Source organism: Homarus americanus, unplaced genomic scaffold, assembly GCF_018991925.1.
Source record: "Homarus americanus isolate GMGI-L3 unplaced genomic scaffold, GMGI_Hamer_2.0 scaffold48354, whole genome shotgun sequence".
NCBI lineage: Eukaryota > Metazoa > Arthropoda > Malacostraca > Decapoda > Nephropidae > Homarus > Homarus americanus.
This window is the reverse complement of record NW_024723833.1, coordinates 5,056,570-5,072,897: the sequence shown is the minus strand read 5'-3', so window position 1 is coordinate 5,072,897 and position 16,328 is coordinate 5,056,570. Positions and strand designations below refer to the sequence as shown.

General features: G+C 43.2%; 1 protein-coding gene across 9 annotated transcripts in view; it reads right to left on the bottom strand.

Annotated features, from left to right (window-relative positions):
* Positions 1-12,661, bottom strand: part of LOC121863764 (tectonic-2-like) — a 31,615-nt gene extending 18,954 nt beyond the window's left edge. For 2 of the 9 annotated variants that reach the window (XM_042362535.1, XM_042362540.1), the window contains exons 1-2: positions 12,601-12,661; positions 3,428-3,537 (exon numbers count right to left, since the gene is read on the bottom strand). In XM_042362535.1, coding sequence (XP_042218469.1) covers positions 3,428-3,479 — 52 coding nt within the window. In that variant the 5' untranslated portion in view covers positions 3,480-3,537; positions 12,601-12,661. The other 7 variants (XM_042362536.1, XM_042362539.1, XM_042362537.1 and 4 more) reach the window with 7 other exon arrangements.
* Positions 12,662-16,328: the final 3,667 nt, after the last annotated feature.

The window sequence follows — 16,328 nt, the reverse complement described above, 5'->3', positions numbered from 1 at the left end:
AGCACCGAGTTGACTTGAGGGTAGACTCAAATTTTTAATACATTTTGTTGCCTTGTTTCTAATTATTTGTGGGAAGATTTTCCCATTACAGTTTGACAACCCTTTATCCGAAATTCCGAAAAAAGAAAAGCTCTGAAAACCGAAAGTTTTTGTGGGGCAAAACTTTTTTTTTTTTTTTTAAACCAGGGAGTAGCCCACCAGGGCATAGATCACTGACCCACATTGGGGCCTGGGGGACGAAAATGTAATAGTAATAATAATAGTAATAATAATTATAATAATAATAATCATTCATAGTAAATAAAATTTTTAATAAAAAAATACACCAAAATAAAATAATAATAATAATAATAAATAATAATAAAATTAATAATAATAATAATAACAATAATACTGCATTAATAAAATAATAATAATAATAATACAGAAATTCAAGAATGAAAAAAGATCAAAAGTGAGAAACACGACCTAGACCTATGAATTATTATTACAAGTATTATTAATTATTATTATAATTTTTATTATACAGGCCCCAACAGTGACTTGAGCCTGGGTGGGCTATAAAAAAAAAAAACTAACCATTCTGAAAACCGAAAAATTCCGAAATCCAAAATTCCTCTGACCCCAATGATTTCGGGTAAGGGATTGTCAACCTGTATTATTTATTTGTATGTGTTTTGTGTGTGTGTGTGTGTGTCTACACGCACACACACATCGGAGGGTCAAGGCATAAGTACATATGGAAATAAGGAGTCTGCAATAGGTCGGTTAGCCTGTGCATGGCATCTCCTGTCGAGAGTTACAACCACTCTCTATCGTCCATGAATCTATGTAGCCTCCCTTTAAAACTTTCCAGCATCCCAGCACTTACTACGAAGTTGCTAAACTTGTTCCACTTATCTACCACCTTATTTGTGAACCAGTTTCTACCTATTTCCCTCCCAAACCTAAACTTATCCAACTTAAATCCATTCCTACGACTCCTATCCTACTCGGATTTAAAAGAACTTTATCTATATCTCCTTTATTGATTCTTTTCACCCACTTAAATACTTCTATCATATCTGCCCGCACTGTTCGTCTTTCTTGGGAATGCAAGTTTAGTTTCTTTAATCTATCTTAATAGGGAAGGTTTCTAAGTCCCGGAATCATTTTCGTCATTCTTCGCTACACCGACTCCAGTGAATTGATATCCATTCTATAATAAGGGCACCAGAACTGAAAAGCATAATTGAGGTGCGGCCTGACTAGTGCAAGATATAACTGCAATATGACCTCCACACTCTTATTACTTACACTTTGAGATATAAAACCTAATACTCTGTTTGCCTTATTTCGAACATAAACGTACTGTTTTCTAGGCCGAAGGTCCGGGCTTATGAGTACCCCTAAGTCTCTTTCACAAGTCAACTTCTCTAGGTTGACGTTGTTAAGGCTGTATACATTGATAGTATTTGTTCTTCCAATATTAAGTATGCTGCACTTGCTGGTGTTGAATTTCATTTGCCATTTTTCTGACCACTCCTGCAGTTTATTTAAATCCTCCTGTAGTGCATTTGGATCCTGCCCTGAATTAATCTGCCGCCCTATTTTGGTGTCACCCGCAAACTTGCTTATGTCACTGCTGATCCCAGTATCTAAGTCGTTTATGTAGATTACGAAACAAGAGTGGGCCCAGTACTGACCCCTGGGAAACCCCACTAGTTACACAGACTTATTCAGATTTAAAACCATCAACGCTGACCCTCTGTGTTCTATCGGTGGGTCATGATTTTATCCAATTTAAAACTTTCCCCTCGATACCATGAGCCTTAACTTTTCTCAGAAGCCTCTGATGTGGTACTCTGTCTAATGCTTTGCTTAAGTCTAAGTAAATAACATCGTAATTTTTGTCATTATCTACTACCACATAGACTTTCCTAAAAAACGTCAGCAGATTTGTTAGACAAGATTTTCCCTTTGTAAATCCATGTTGAGAGTCGTAGATTAATTTGTTTTTCTCTAAATGCGATCGAATGCTATTTGCTATAATTGATTCAAGAAATTTCCCCATTACTAACGTCAAACTAATCGGCCGGTAAATTGACGCTGATGAGGCCCCCCTTGGCTATGTTCGGCCATTCCTCAAGTCCCTCTCTACAACCACCCATCCTAACCACCGGGATATCAACATAATCAAATGTGACAATTTCGTTTCAGAAAGAAGTGGAATCAGAGTTGAACAGTGTTTAAACCAGTGAATTCAGCACTAGACAGTACCAGCAAGAGCCGTGACCCACCAGTGAGATAAGCACCACTGGGAACCAACCACTATCTTCTGAACAGGCGGTGTTCATCACTCCACCCTAGGAACAACAGTGGGCCGGCTTTACACCTGACTACGAGATAACACAACACCACCTAGCAGAGTGAGGTACTGTGACACAACCCCACACCACCCGGTGTCTCCTTGACCATGTGAGGTCCTTCATATTAACACCCGAGGACGAGTTACTGCACCACGTGAACACCACACTACCCGGTGTCTCCATGACCATGGAGGTCCTTCACATGAACACCTACGAACGAGTCACTACATCAAGTGGCCTACATGACCTCACACAGTATGGCAAGAGACCAGCCCGGGCCATCAACTGCAAACTATAATAATTTGTATGTACAATTGAAGTTCCTTCTCCTTTTAGTCATGAAAGCTTTTGTTAAACGACCCACCTACCCCATGTCTTTGTATGTAATAAGTCATTTTTGCCTAATGTATATTTTCAGCCTTCGGGCAGCAGAACTTTCTCAATAAACCGTTAATAATAATAATAATAATTATTATTATTATTATTATTATTATTACACACACACACATACAATACAGGTAAAAGAAATTAGTCTCTAGAACGAATGGCTCCCTGTCCTGGCCGCGAAAATGCCAGCAACTTTAAAACTACCCTTAGACATTCTTGGGTATATCCAGGGTGTCATCTGCGAATTATCAGGGCATGCCGTAGAGTATTTAAGAAAAGTTCAGAAAACTCAAGTGGGCTGGGTTTTGTCAAGCATGTCAGGTAGCTAATTCAAAGAGACTCACCATTTGCAGCTGAAATTGGCCATTTTCCACTCAAATATCACATAAAACAACATGAAATGTGTAAAACTTCAAAATCACAACTCAATAAAGTGGTTTCTTTAAAAACTAATCAAATCCCAGCTTTTATTCCACGATTTTAGTCAAATGCAATATACAACAGAACATATAATATTTACAAATCTTAAGTGATATTTCATATTGAGAGTTGCCCTTACTATCATTTGCCTTTGGTGAGACCAATGTTTTCTAATCTTTCTTCTGAGGCATGTTATCACATAGCATTTGCTTTTACCAGTTCAAACTTTATTTTGAATTATTAAGCAAACTCCTGTACAGTTAAGTACTTACCCAGATAGAGGTTCACTAAGCACATGAAAAGTGTTGATAATATCACATCCATTGAACTGTCTTCTTCTTATCCACATGTTCAGTTTATATGAAGGTCCATCAATTGAATCCTGAAAGTGATTAAAAATTTTCACCGTTCAGGGAAGCCTCATTTAAAAAAATGTTGACATCACTGCCATTGCCACTGATATGCTCACCTAATGTTAAAAGAGGTGGGGGAAGGGGATATGGTTATTCATTAAATTTTTTTGTACAAATGAGTAACAGGAACTTTAACCTCATACGGTCACTGGCGGAAATTACGTCATCCTTTGTCATACGCTAATTGGTCACTGACGTAGTTTATGTCATGTTAAGCTAGGGATCTGCAGGCTATGCTAAGGGGGTTCTATGGGTCCAGATCTGTAGAATAACTCATTTTATATAACTTGGCAAATCGTGGTTATAAATAGGTGGTGTGTGTTTGTGGTGAAGGGAGGCGCATTGCATCCCCGCCTTCCACATTGCAGTGGTGTCACATCGCCCAGTGAAAATTTTCAGGCTGCTATCTGAAATGCCACTTTGTGCCTCCAGTGTACATAGTGTATATACTATTGTATATAGTACTGTACAACTAATTTTAGTTATACAGTATTAATAAGTAAATAACATTTGGAAGTGGAAGTGGTAGCAGATATGCTGGCAATGCCCAACTGCCAATGACTTTAATCAGGTAAGGAGCTTGTTGTTGTGTTTTTCACCATTACCGCATGATTCTGGGGGTCCTTTGGGCTGTTATAGCAAACAAAAAGAATGTGGAAAATCTTTGACCATCTGGGCACTACTTAGGTTAAATTAATTGACCATCTTTGGGTTAAAAAAAAAAACCCTCATTTTAAAGCAAGACCAATTTCTCAGGAAATCCTAATCTATAGTATTCCCAGGTAAATGAAGTGAAACAAGCAGCACCATAACATTTACACATCCCTACAGTGCTGCCCCAGGTAACATCTGGGATTCATTCTTCAAAAGTGTGATGGTTATTGAAATGACATTATCAAAAGTAATTTTTCTTATAAAGTAACAAAACATGGGATGAATGCATTCCTAATACTGTATGGCCATATCACCTATTACAGTAATCTCTTGCCAACCATGGGGGTTATGTTCCAGAATTTTCCTGCAGTTAGCAAGGGCACTGTCTAATGGGAAATAACTTAAAATAAGGGGTTTGGGGAAGTGACTTTGAGGGACTTACTTAGTCATCCAGTAGTACAACTTAAGGTTTATAATAAGTACAATATCAGTAAACAGGGTGTATGCTATACATTACAGGCAGTCTGCAATTTATGAAGGTCTAGTTTACAAAACTCTGGAATAATAATAATAAAATAAAATCCCAGATTCTGATTTATGTAAGAAAATCCGTATTTTGATTTTTGTTGTAATTTTTCACAGCATTGGAAGATGCTGATGTGCTGACACAGGCATCTCAGGGCTTCCCATACTTGATCTGGTCAGTTTATTAAGACAATTAATATCAAACTAAAACACAGTACTGTACTGTATTGTATTGTTATGAAACCCCCTTTTTGCCACTTCCTAGCTTCCACCGCTGATTACCGGCGGCCAGGTCGTATAATATATACAGAAGCAGTAAATATATCACGTGTTGTCGAATTACTACTGGCTGTCCCGCCAGTCTCCGGTGATTTCCCGACGATCGGTATCAGTGTACAGTACAGACAAACAACAGGCAGGTGGATTTCCACCAGGCCATAGAAACACACTTGTGAACTGTAGACTTCTTTAATAATCACCAAGTCTTTACAAAACTATTCACTTCACTTCAAATATATATAGTCACGGACTTGAGGGTAGCATGTCACATTTTTAATAAATTTGTTTCTAATTATTTGTGAGAGTATTTTCCCATTACAATACTGTATTATTTATTTGAATGTGTTTTGTGTGTGTCTACACACACACACACACACATCCAGTATATACAATGCAGGTAAAAGAAATAATTGTCCTAAGGGAAAACAAATCAAGGGAATATACATTTCTTTGTACACAAGTAAAAATGTACTCCCCCACCCAAATGTTATTCGTGGCCATTTTGAGAACCTAACCCCTGCGAGTTTGGGGGGCCCCCTGTACAGTATATCGTTTCAAACTTTCTATTTTTATTTAATTATTTTTTTTATTTATGGCCCTTTATTATTATTATTATTATTATGATAACATATATATTTTTCATATTTAAAAAAATTTAACTAATTTTTATTAATTACTATTATTATTATAATTTTGTGCCCAGGCCCTGAGGTGGGTCATTGAGATTGTGCCCTGGTAGGCTAATCTCCCCCCTAAAAAAAAAAGGGGGGGGGGGGTTAAAATCATTTAAGATACAGTATTGTTGACATTTGACGACACTGGGTATTGTCTGAAGTATCAGATACGATACTACTATACCTGTACTATGTAATTTGTTGTTGCTCATAAAATGAACCAAACTAACCAACCTAACCTTCACCTAAACATAATTATTTTATTTAGGTTAGGTGGGCTAGTTTGGTTTATTTGATCAACAATATACTGTACTACATAATTTAACTGCATCTGATACTTCAGAAAGTTCCCAGTACAGTGTATTGTCAATTGTCAACAATGGTGATTGTGATTTTACACCTGTTAAATACAAGATTACCATAATTTTCTTGAGGCCCATTGTTGCCTGAGCAAAGTGATGTTGGTGGATCAAGCTTCCTGGAGCACCCCAGAAGCTAAATTGGTGGAGCACAGTCAGCATTCCCACACCCATGGTTGAATTATAAAACAAACATGGCATAAAGCAGGGCAGGCATTGGTCTCTTTTTCTGGACTGCACAATAATTTGAAGATGAGCCATTCTTCTGTCTTGCTGTACAGAAGTACACTTGAAAACAAACAGGAAAGTAAAATCAGGTATTATTTTCATTTCAAAATACCCTGTATCAATTTCTTGTAATATTTTCTTCTCGGTATCTTAATAAACAACAGTACAGTACTGTATACTGTAATAAAGTCGTTCCCAAAGAATAAGCAAAGCATTAATTTTTAAAGTAGAAATTAAAATAGTTTTTATGTTGAATCTGAGTTTGGGTATTGTTTTATGCCCAATTAGATATATTATTACAAAAATAGTATTTTCTTAAAAGTTTTGGGTTAACGTTACTCTTTAGTCTGTCCACAATTTCATCAACAACACATCACTATTTTGCCATAATTCTTGCTTCTACTGTAATGGTCTCATATTGGGGAAATGCTTTTTTTTCTGAGTTAGGACATGTATTATATAGCATGGTAATGCAATTCAGATCACTCGTGCTACACCCTCCTCCTTCCATGGCTCATCGTAGAGTAACGTTTACCTTCTTTGGCAACCAGATAAACCTTTGAAAATCTTGCCTACCCGGTAACCTTTCCTAACTTGTGTATGTATATTATGTATGTTGTATGTATACCATGTATGTACTCTATATATACACATTATTTCTCTAGTCAGTAGCGTGTGGCAATGCCCCTGTTTCATGTTACCACACGCTTAGATAAATGTGCCTGGCGACATCTGGAAGCTGCTAGTATACCACTTCCCACATGTCGCCCGAGAGGTCAGAGTGAGGTCAGTTGACCCTATAGGAGTGAAAGGACTACCTGCGCTTGTAAGCACACCCCTGTATATTTCCGTTAATAAGAACCTACAGAACTCTACAGGTGTTTATGTTCGCTCATGTAGTTAGAACCAAGTACCCCGAACATCTCCATGGCGCAGTGAGTATCAAGTGATCGATTAAGTGGAAATAAGTGCGTTCATGTAAAATCAAGGCCGTTAGACCTCCTCCGTCAACTCTGTCATCCGTCGCCATTGTCTCCCACAAAAATTCCCTAAGGTGGAAGGCTGATATAGGGCATTTGCGATGAGTGGTGCGTCAGCTCCCAGGCTGCCTCGAGGGTAACTCACCCCCCACCGCCTCGCCTCCCTCCGCACTCCACCGCGCCTACACACACCAACCCAGCACTAACAAACTGACCGCAGTCATTTCTTCATATATATTTTATATATACATATATAAGTTACTTATCTGTGTATTCAATTAATTTTGTTGTCTCAGATCTGGTTGATACGACGGGCTGACCGGTCAACACTGATTTGACATACAATATACAGATAAAGTAATTATGCCCCGGGCCTCACGCAGCGGTGTCCCTAGCGCCCGGATGAGTCAGACGGATGACAGCTCTACAGAGATGGATGACCAGTCAGTGCGCAACGCCCCACCCTCTCCCAGCCACACCCCCCGACCCTTAGCCTCGTCCTCAGAGATAATTGCTCTGATGAAGCTTATGAGGGAGGAAATGCGTCAGGACGAAGCGAAAAGACATACTGAGGACCACCAACGGAGATTGGAAGATAACGAACGGTTTGCAGCTTTGATATCTAGCCTCACTGCTAATCAAGCCCTTGGCCCTTCCACTACTCCGGTACCGACTGGCTCAGATACCTCGTCAATGCCCTCTACCAAAGTGGTTGTCCAACCCCCACCCACCTTGAAGCCTGATGAGACTTTCCAGACTTTTCGTGAGTGGCGGCGACAGTGGACTGATTATGCTACAATGGTGGATCTCCAGAGCTTGCCACAGCCTAAACAGCTCATTCAGCTACGTTTGTGTCTATCTTTGGGAACGCAGCATGTGTTGGAACACACGTTGCAAGTGCCCCCGACGTCTTTGTTGTCTGTAGAGGAGGTACTGGCTGTTCTAGAACGGCACATCAAAGGTCAGCGGAATGAAGCTCTCCGCAGGAGGGAAGTGTTTAGCTGTAGACAGATGGAGGGCGAGACTTTTGACGATTTCTATGTACGACTCAAGAGAGCCTCGGAAGAGATAGACATATGTCCCGGTAATCACCAGCAGTGTGAGGAGACCCAGTTGAAGCAGGTGATCCTGATGGGTGTTAAGGACGAGGAGTTTGTCCAACGCCTCACCTCCCTCGACTCTTCCTCTTCTCTTAAGGATGTGTTGACAATATGTCGCTCCTACGAGGCTGCCAGGTGTGCCACCTCGGCCATCCGAGCTCCCCCTACAGCAGTACGTGCTGTGTCCCGGTACAAGAAGAACAAGAAGTCTGCCACAACGCCTACGCCCGGCTCCCTTTGCAACAGCTGTGGTAGGCAGCACGGAACACAGGTGTGTCCAGCTGCCGAGTCTACCTGTGACAGTTGTGACCGCAAGGGCCACTGGTCACTTACAGTACGGTGTCCAGCCAAACACGTCCAGTGCAATGTGTGTGGTCGTCTGGGCCACTACGACAAGTGTTGTCCGACCAACAAACCTAAGGGACAGCGTCGGCAGAAGCAGCAGCGCCCTTCCACCAGTGAGGGCCGCCCACAGTCGCCAAATCAGAGGCACGACGATCCTGGACAAAGCCCGACCCATATTAGGAGGGTGTACTCCTCGCGTCCCAGGACCAAAGTCCCCCAGCACGTCAGCGTCATCGTGACCTACGGCAATGTGTCATCCTGTCTCGAGATGCTGCCCGACACCGGCGCTGAGGCTACGGTCATCGGTCCCCAGCATTTGCAATGCTTGGGGCTCTCTCCAAGCGATCTAGGACCGCCTCCCAAGGACCTCTGCGTCACAGCAGATGGTTCACAGATGGCCCCAGCGCTAGGTTCACTCTATGCACATGTCACCTTTGGCAACAGGTCGTGTCAAGCCTGGATTGACGTGCATAATGGTGTCCCGACTCCTTTGCTGTCCTACAGACATTGCCAAGAGTTGGCCATCATCTCCCAGGACTTCCCAACACCGATTCTTGAGGTAAAATACGCCAACAGGGTGCACGAAGGGAGCAGCAACTACCCTGCTGCCGCCCTACCCCTACCTCTGGCCAGTGACACCTCTCCTTCGGTAGTTGTCCCTGCTGCTTCACGTCTCCACGCCTTGGCTCGCCTCCACGACAGTCACTGTGGAGCCGAGGCCACCAAACGGCGTGCAAGACAGACTGTGTTCCGGCCTGGCATCGACCCCGACATCTCCAATGCTGTCCAGGCGTGTAAGCCCCGCCAAGTACTACAACCCAGCCAGCAGCAGGAACCCTTCATGAGTGACGACAACCCCACCCGCCCCTTTGAGTCTGTGTCGGCCGACTTTTTCTGTGTGTCAGGAGAGTCCTTCCTGGTTATCGTCGACCGTCTCTCTGGTTGGCCGGTTGTCATCAAGTGCGGTAATGATACGACATCTGCCGCCACCATCAGTAAGTTCCGCCACTACTTCCGTTACGTGGGCGTTCCTGCGCGCCTGCGAACCAACGGAGGGCCCCAGTTCACAAGCCGGGACTTTGCCGTTCCTCGACCGATGGGGAGTCCGGCATGTGTTGTCACCGCCTCATTACCCGCAGTCCAACGGCCATGCTGAGGCTGCTGTCAAATCCCTGAAGCACCTCATCCTCAAAGTGGCCCCTTCTGGGAATATTGACTGCGAGGCCTTCGACCAGGGTCTCCTTGAGCTCCGCAACACACCCAATTACACCGGACGCTCCCCTGCCCAGGTCTTGTATGGACGCCCCCTCCGTTCTTGTGTCCCTGCTAACCCTCAATCCTTCTCCAAGGAGTGGCAGGCCAAGACAGAGGATTGTGATCGCCGAGCCGCCGAACGTATTCAAGACGTCGTCGCCCGCCACAACGACCACGCCCGTCCTCTCCCCAGGTTGAGTGTCGGCACCCAAGTCCGTGTCCAGGACCCGACCTCCCTACGTTGGGACAAAGTGGGCTTAGTCATGGGTCTCGGCAGGTCACGGGACTACCAGGTGCGGTTACCCAGCGGTCGGGTGTGGTGGAGGAACCGCCGTTTCCTCCGCCCCGTAACGCATCCCATCCCGCTGACCCCATCACCAGTGCTGAGTCCCACATTCCCCCCAGTGATTAAGTCCCTCGACGCTCAGAACGGATCCACAGGAAAAGGTCTGCTCAAGACTTTGCTATGAGCGTATAGAGGGGGGGGGGAGGTGTATGTATATTATGTATGTTGTATGTATACCATGTATGTACTCTATATACACACATTATATCTCTAGTCAGTAGCGTGTGGCAATGCCCCTGTTTCATGTTACCACACGCTTAGATAAATGTGCCTGGCGACATCTGGAAGCTGCTAGTATACCACTTACCACATATCGCCCAAGAGGTCAGAGTGAGGTCAGTTGACCCTATAGGAGTGTAAGGACTACCTGCGCTTGTAAGCGCACCCCTGTATATTTCCGTTAATAAGAACCTACAGAACTCTACAGGTGTTTATGTTCGCTCCTGTAGTTAGAACCAAGTACCCCGAACATCTCCAACTTAACAAATTGCTTTGGAGTTTATAGATCCCTCCTCATCTGGGTACCAAAAAATAACACCATCACATTCTAAAAATGGAAAATGTGAATAAGGAAAACATTTTTTAGTTTTAGGATTTTTAAAGGTTAGGAAAGATTAGGTAAGGTTTTTAAAAGTTTGTGTAGCTTTTTTTGTGTGTGTATTTTACCCCACATTTTCCTACTACTTCAAAGCTCTGCCCATTTTGAACAAGTAATATTGTTGGTAATTTTATCGGTTAAAATACTCGAAAATATAAATTTTCAGCGAGCCATGAGAGGAGGAGGGTGCTGCCACATGGGTGGTCTGAATCGCATTACCATGCTATATAATCCATGTCCTAACTCCGGAAAAAAGAAAAAAAAAATGCATTTCCCCAATAAAAAAAACAATATCTAATGACAATACTGTAGAAGCAAAAATTATGGCAGAATAATATATTGTTGCTGAAATCGTGGACGGACTAAAGAGTAATGTTAACAATGTTTTGTTGTGAATTTCCGTAACATGGAGATTTTTACAGCCACTACCCCCATCTCAGTAACAGTAAGTTACCCCACAGTAGGTGTTAGGTTAAGGTCAGGTTAGGTTAAAGTTAGGAAAGGTCAGGTTAGGTTAAAGTTAGGTTAAAGTTAGGTTAAAGTTAGGTTAAGGTTAGGTTAGGTTTGGCTAGGTTAACTTGAACTTATAAATAAACATTTAAAAAAAAATTGCCATAGCTACGACAGTGTCCATTATAAAACACAGTGAAATTGCAGCGTTTTTAAATTCTTTTTCTATGAAAAAACAGCAGCTGTGAAGTCGTAAATAATTACCAAGATTTTAACTAATATGACCTTTATTTTGGGGGTTAATGCTTAGTTAATGAATCTTTGTCTTTTGAGGGAATTAATGATTATTTTATGATAGGATCCATTTAACACTGGTAACGACCATGAATCATTCCAAAGTGAACAGGACTTTGAAGATACAGTAAGGCAAAAGCTGGGTTACAACACTAAAAAAAAAAAAGCACCAATAGAATCTTTGGTTTTGAGCAGGCAGCGTCCTGTCTTGTCATGTAAACAGAGCATCACAAAGCTTGCCAGAGCTATATGCTCAGGCTTAGAAAACCAGTGTGGTCTTTAATAGGAAACTATTCGAAAGTAGGTGCTTAATCAGAGCAAACGTCCTAAAGCACTGCCTTAAGATGTAGGTAGTGGATATTTTGTCACGACCGGTAAGCTCCTATAAATGGTATTTCACCGTGAGTACGCTCTGATTGGGTAACTAATCATTACTGGTGAACAAAGCGAGAACTATATTTGAATATGACCCTAGCGGCATTTGGCATATTTTGCCGTGATACGATCGCTGTATAGCTATAAACATACCTAACCGTATTCCTGTTGTTCATGGAAACTTATCATTATAAAAGAGGCGACATTTACTAGAACCTAATAGAACCTGACCTAACCAACCAGAGAAACCTAACTTCCTAATCGGGGGACGTACTCCCCATCATATTAAACAGAAAGTACTGTACTTACCCAATCAAAGTGAGCTCACGGTAAAATAACGTTTGTAGGAATTTAGCAGGCAACGGTAAAATATCCACTAAGTAAGAGGCAGAAATGCTGAGAGGAGTATTTTGATATACATTCTAATGCCATAAATCAATTAATAGGCGGGTGAAACTGGATTTGAACTCTACCTAATACTATATTTAGTTATGATTCTTCATCGTCAAAATCTCGAGACACTTGTTACTACTATGCAATTTTAAAAGTACTGTACTCCTTGTTACCTCACCACAGTTTAAACAGTCACCGGACGCGTTGACATGTTCGTCAACAAACAATAATCTTAAACACGCAGGGATTAATAATATAAACATACAACTCACAGATATATTTAAAAAAATGGTTACATATTTAAATAAGCGTTAATATAACCAAAGAATAATATGAAAAAAGGCCCAAATAACCACAAATCGCTGTGCAAAGGAACTAAGAGCTTTAATTGACAACGCAACGGCGCTCAACCCTAACCACCTCCTTGTTATGGGGGACTTTAACTTTGGTGACATTGTAGTGGATTCCTCCCCTACAAGCACCGAAACTTCTCGAATTCCCCAGCCTACGCCTCCAGCGCCGCCCACGGAGCGGGGGTCAATTATCTACCCACGCCTACCCCCGCCTTATAAGGCCTGACACCGCTGTGACCACCTTCTTTCTACACAGTGCCAACAGCAAGGAACACCTTTTTACTTTTTTTACTTTTATCCTCTTCGCCACTGATCGGCTTGTTAGCCGCTTGGGCGATCGGTCACGTCTCTTTTCCTTTATATTCTTCACCAAAAGGTCGGCTCGCTAGCCGCCCGGGCGATCGGTCACGTCTCTGTCACGCACTGTTGGCAAATACTGGGCATGCACCGGCTCCTGAATGTACCTGAACCCGCTCCAGTGTTGGTCAAGTCTTCTCTTGAAAGAGCTCACACTCGGTGCCGTCACAACACTCTCTGGTAGATTGTTCCAAGAGTTTACAACCCTCACTCCGAAAAAGTTTGCCCTCACGGTTTTCCGGACTTGCGGCTTCTTCAATCTTGAGCTGTGACCCCTTGTGGGGCGAGCGTCCGCCAGCTCCAAGTAAGGACACTCAACTGAGTAGTGCCCCCTGAGATGCTTATAAACCTCAACTAGGTCCCCCCTTGCCCGTCTGTAGTATAAGCTAGGCAAGTTCAGGCGCTCCAATCTCTCAGGGTAGCTGAGATGCCGAAGTGCAGGCACCAGTTTGGTGGCCCTCCTTTGAACATTTTCAACCAACTGACAGTCCCTAGCATATCTCGGGGACCAGATGGGGTGACAGTACTCCAGATGGGGAAGCACTTCACTCCTGAAGATCGTCACGAGGGACGGACCGTCTAGATATCTGAACGACCTTCTTATAAGACCCAATAATTTATTTGCCTGATTTACCTTCTTCTCACAATGGCCCGAGAACTTCAGCTCATTGTCAACATACACACCTAGGTCCTTCTCACACACAGTCTCAACTAGTACATTTTCTTCATCCCGTTGGGACATATGGTACGCCTCCTTACCGTTGGTACGCCCCAGGTGCATCCTCTTACACTTCGTGACATTGAATCTCAGCAGCCATTCCTTCGACCATTCCTGGAGCCCACAGAGGTCCTTCTGCAGCTCTTCACAGTCCGCTTGGTTCTTAATTTCCCGAAATAACTTGGCGTCATCGGCAAACATTTGTATGGAGGAGTGTACAACGTCAGGCATATCATTTATGAAACAAACAAACAACAGCGGGCCCAATACACTACCCTGCGGTACCCCACTTGTTACAGGTACAGATGACGATTTCGTGCCATTAATCACCACACATTGCTTGCGGTCATGTAGAAAGTCTTCTATCCACGCTAGGACATTTCCCCGAATTCCGTACCCTTCCAGTTTGATTTTCAGCCTTTCGTGGGGTACACTGTCGAAAGCCTTGGCAAAATCTAGGTAAATATTGTCGATATTACCACCCCGTTCTAGAATATGGGTCCAAATATCCAATACCTTGAGCAATTGTGTCAAGCAAGAGCGCCCCGGCATAAAACCGTGTTGGCAATCTTTTACAAGGTTGTTTCGTAGTAGATGTTCCATCGCTGCATCTCTGATAATACTCTCAAGTACTTTACATATTATGCTGGTCAGGCTCACCGGTCTATAGTTGTTCGTGGAGTGCCTATCGCCCTTCTTGAAGATAGGACTCACATAAGCCACTTTCCATTCACTGGGGACCATTTGTTCATCCAGGCATTTACAAAACAGAATCTTCAGGGGCTCTGCAAGCTCGTTGCACAGCTCCCTTAGCACTCTAGGATGCACCATGTCAGGTCCAGGACTCTTATGGACCTTTAGCCTGGACAGTTTATTTCTAATACCCTCTTCTGTGAACACAATGTGGGTCAGTGCTGTGTCGAACCGTCTGTCCTCAAACGCAGGAAGGTTAGTTGCATCCTCTCTTGTGAACACTGAGGAAAAGAAGCTGTTCAATGCCTCAGCTTTATCCTGGTCAGAATCTGCGTAACTACCATCTTCAAGCCTCAGGTCTGATACTCCTACTCGCGTTTTCAATTTCGACTTTGCATAGCGGTAAAACGCCTTTGGGTTTGACTTGACCTCGCGTGCAACCAGCCTTTGGAACTCCTTTTCAGCCCTCCTACACTCTATCTTTGCTTGGTTTCTGGCTCTTGCATACATCCTCCTGTCTTGCTCATCGTTTGACCCAACCCACGTCTTGAATTTCTGGGTTTTCTTCTTAATTTTGTCGACCGCCGCATGGTTCATGTGTAGGGATCCCCTCGTATTCCTAGAAGCACTGGGTTTGGTCTTGGGTATATATTTATCGATCAAATGGGTCATTTTACTAGTTATGATATTCAGCGTAGTGTCTGCGTTCTTGTACCTTAATAAGTCAGGCCAGTTGATACCCCTCATCTCTTCCCTCATCCCATTGTAATTTCCCTTGTAATATTTGCACCTTGGCCTGGCCTTATCTTGAACTAGGTAACAGTTAAATCTGAATGACAACACTGTATGGTGACTGGTGCCAACTGGGGCAAGGTGTTCCAGTTTGGCCACCATACCCTCCTCGTTTGTTATGATGAGGTCAAGTGGCTTGGGTGTTTGCTCCCCTCTGTAATGTGTTGGGTCTCTCACATGTTGGAACAGAAAATTATCTCTCGGAGTTTCTACAAAAGAGTAGCAGGATTATTCAAGTCATTCGGGGTGGACTCGTTTCTCCAGTCGATGTCGCCATAGTTAAAGTCCCCCATGATAAGGAGGTGGCTGGGGTTGAGCATCGCCGCATTGTTTATTAAGGTTCTTAAGTTCCTTTGATTTAGTGGGCCACAGTTCGGGGATCTGTAGATACACCCGACGATAAGTAAGTCCCCTCCCTTTAATTTAATTTTACACCACTTGGACTCTTCAAAAACATCCTCTCCCTGTACCCTCGCCTGGCTGGCTCTAAGGTCTTGCCTAGCGTAGATAACCACACCCCTCCTGCAGGATTCTTGAGTTAGGTTCGTAAATGAGTCATATCCAGCAATACTGAACTCACATTCCTCTGGGTCGATTCTCCTGTTCTTGTACAACAGTTCTACAACTCCTACAATATCTGGTTGGTGTACTCTTAGTAGTGTTTCAAACTCCTCCCTCTTATCAAGGAACGTGTCGGTATTAGTGTACATGACATTCAAGCCAGAATTTGTTCTCGGTAACGTCTCTGCTCTTAGTAATAAACCCGCTCCACCCACATTCTCAGAAGCTGCAGCATTTGCTAAGTACACTGTATTTTGCAGGGTGTGGTTAAAAATGTCATTGTTTACACGGCGCTCGTTCCCTCCTGTCCGGTAGGCTGAGCTGGTGCCGCCTCCCGGGTGGGGGGTTGAGTGGGTGGAGGGTGCACTGCTGCCCCCTGGCCCTGTGTCGGCACACTTGTTTCCACTACCCTCCCCCTGAGTATAACCCATG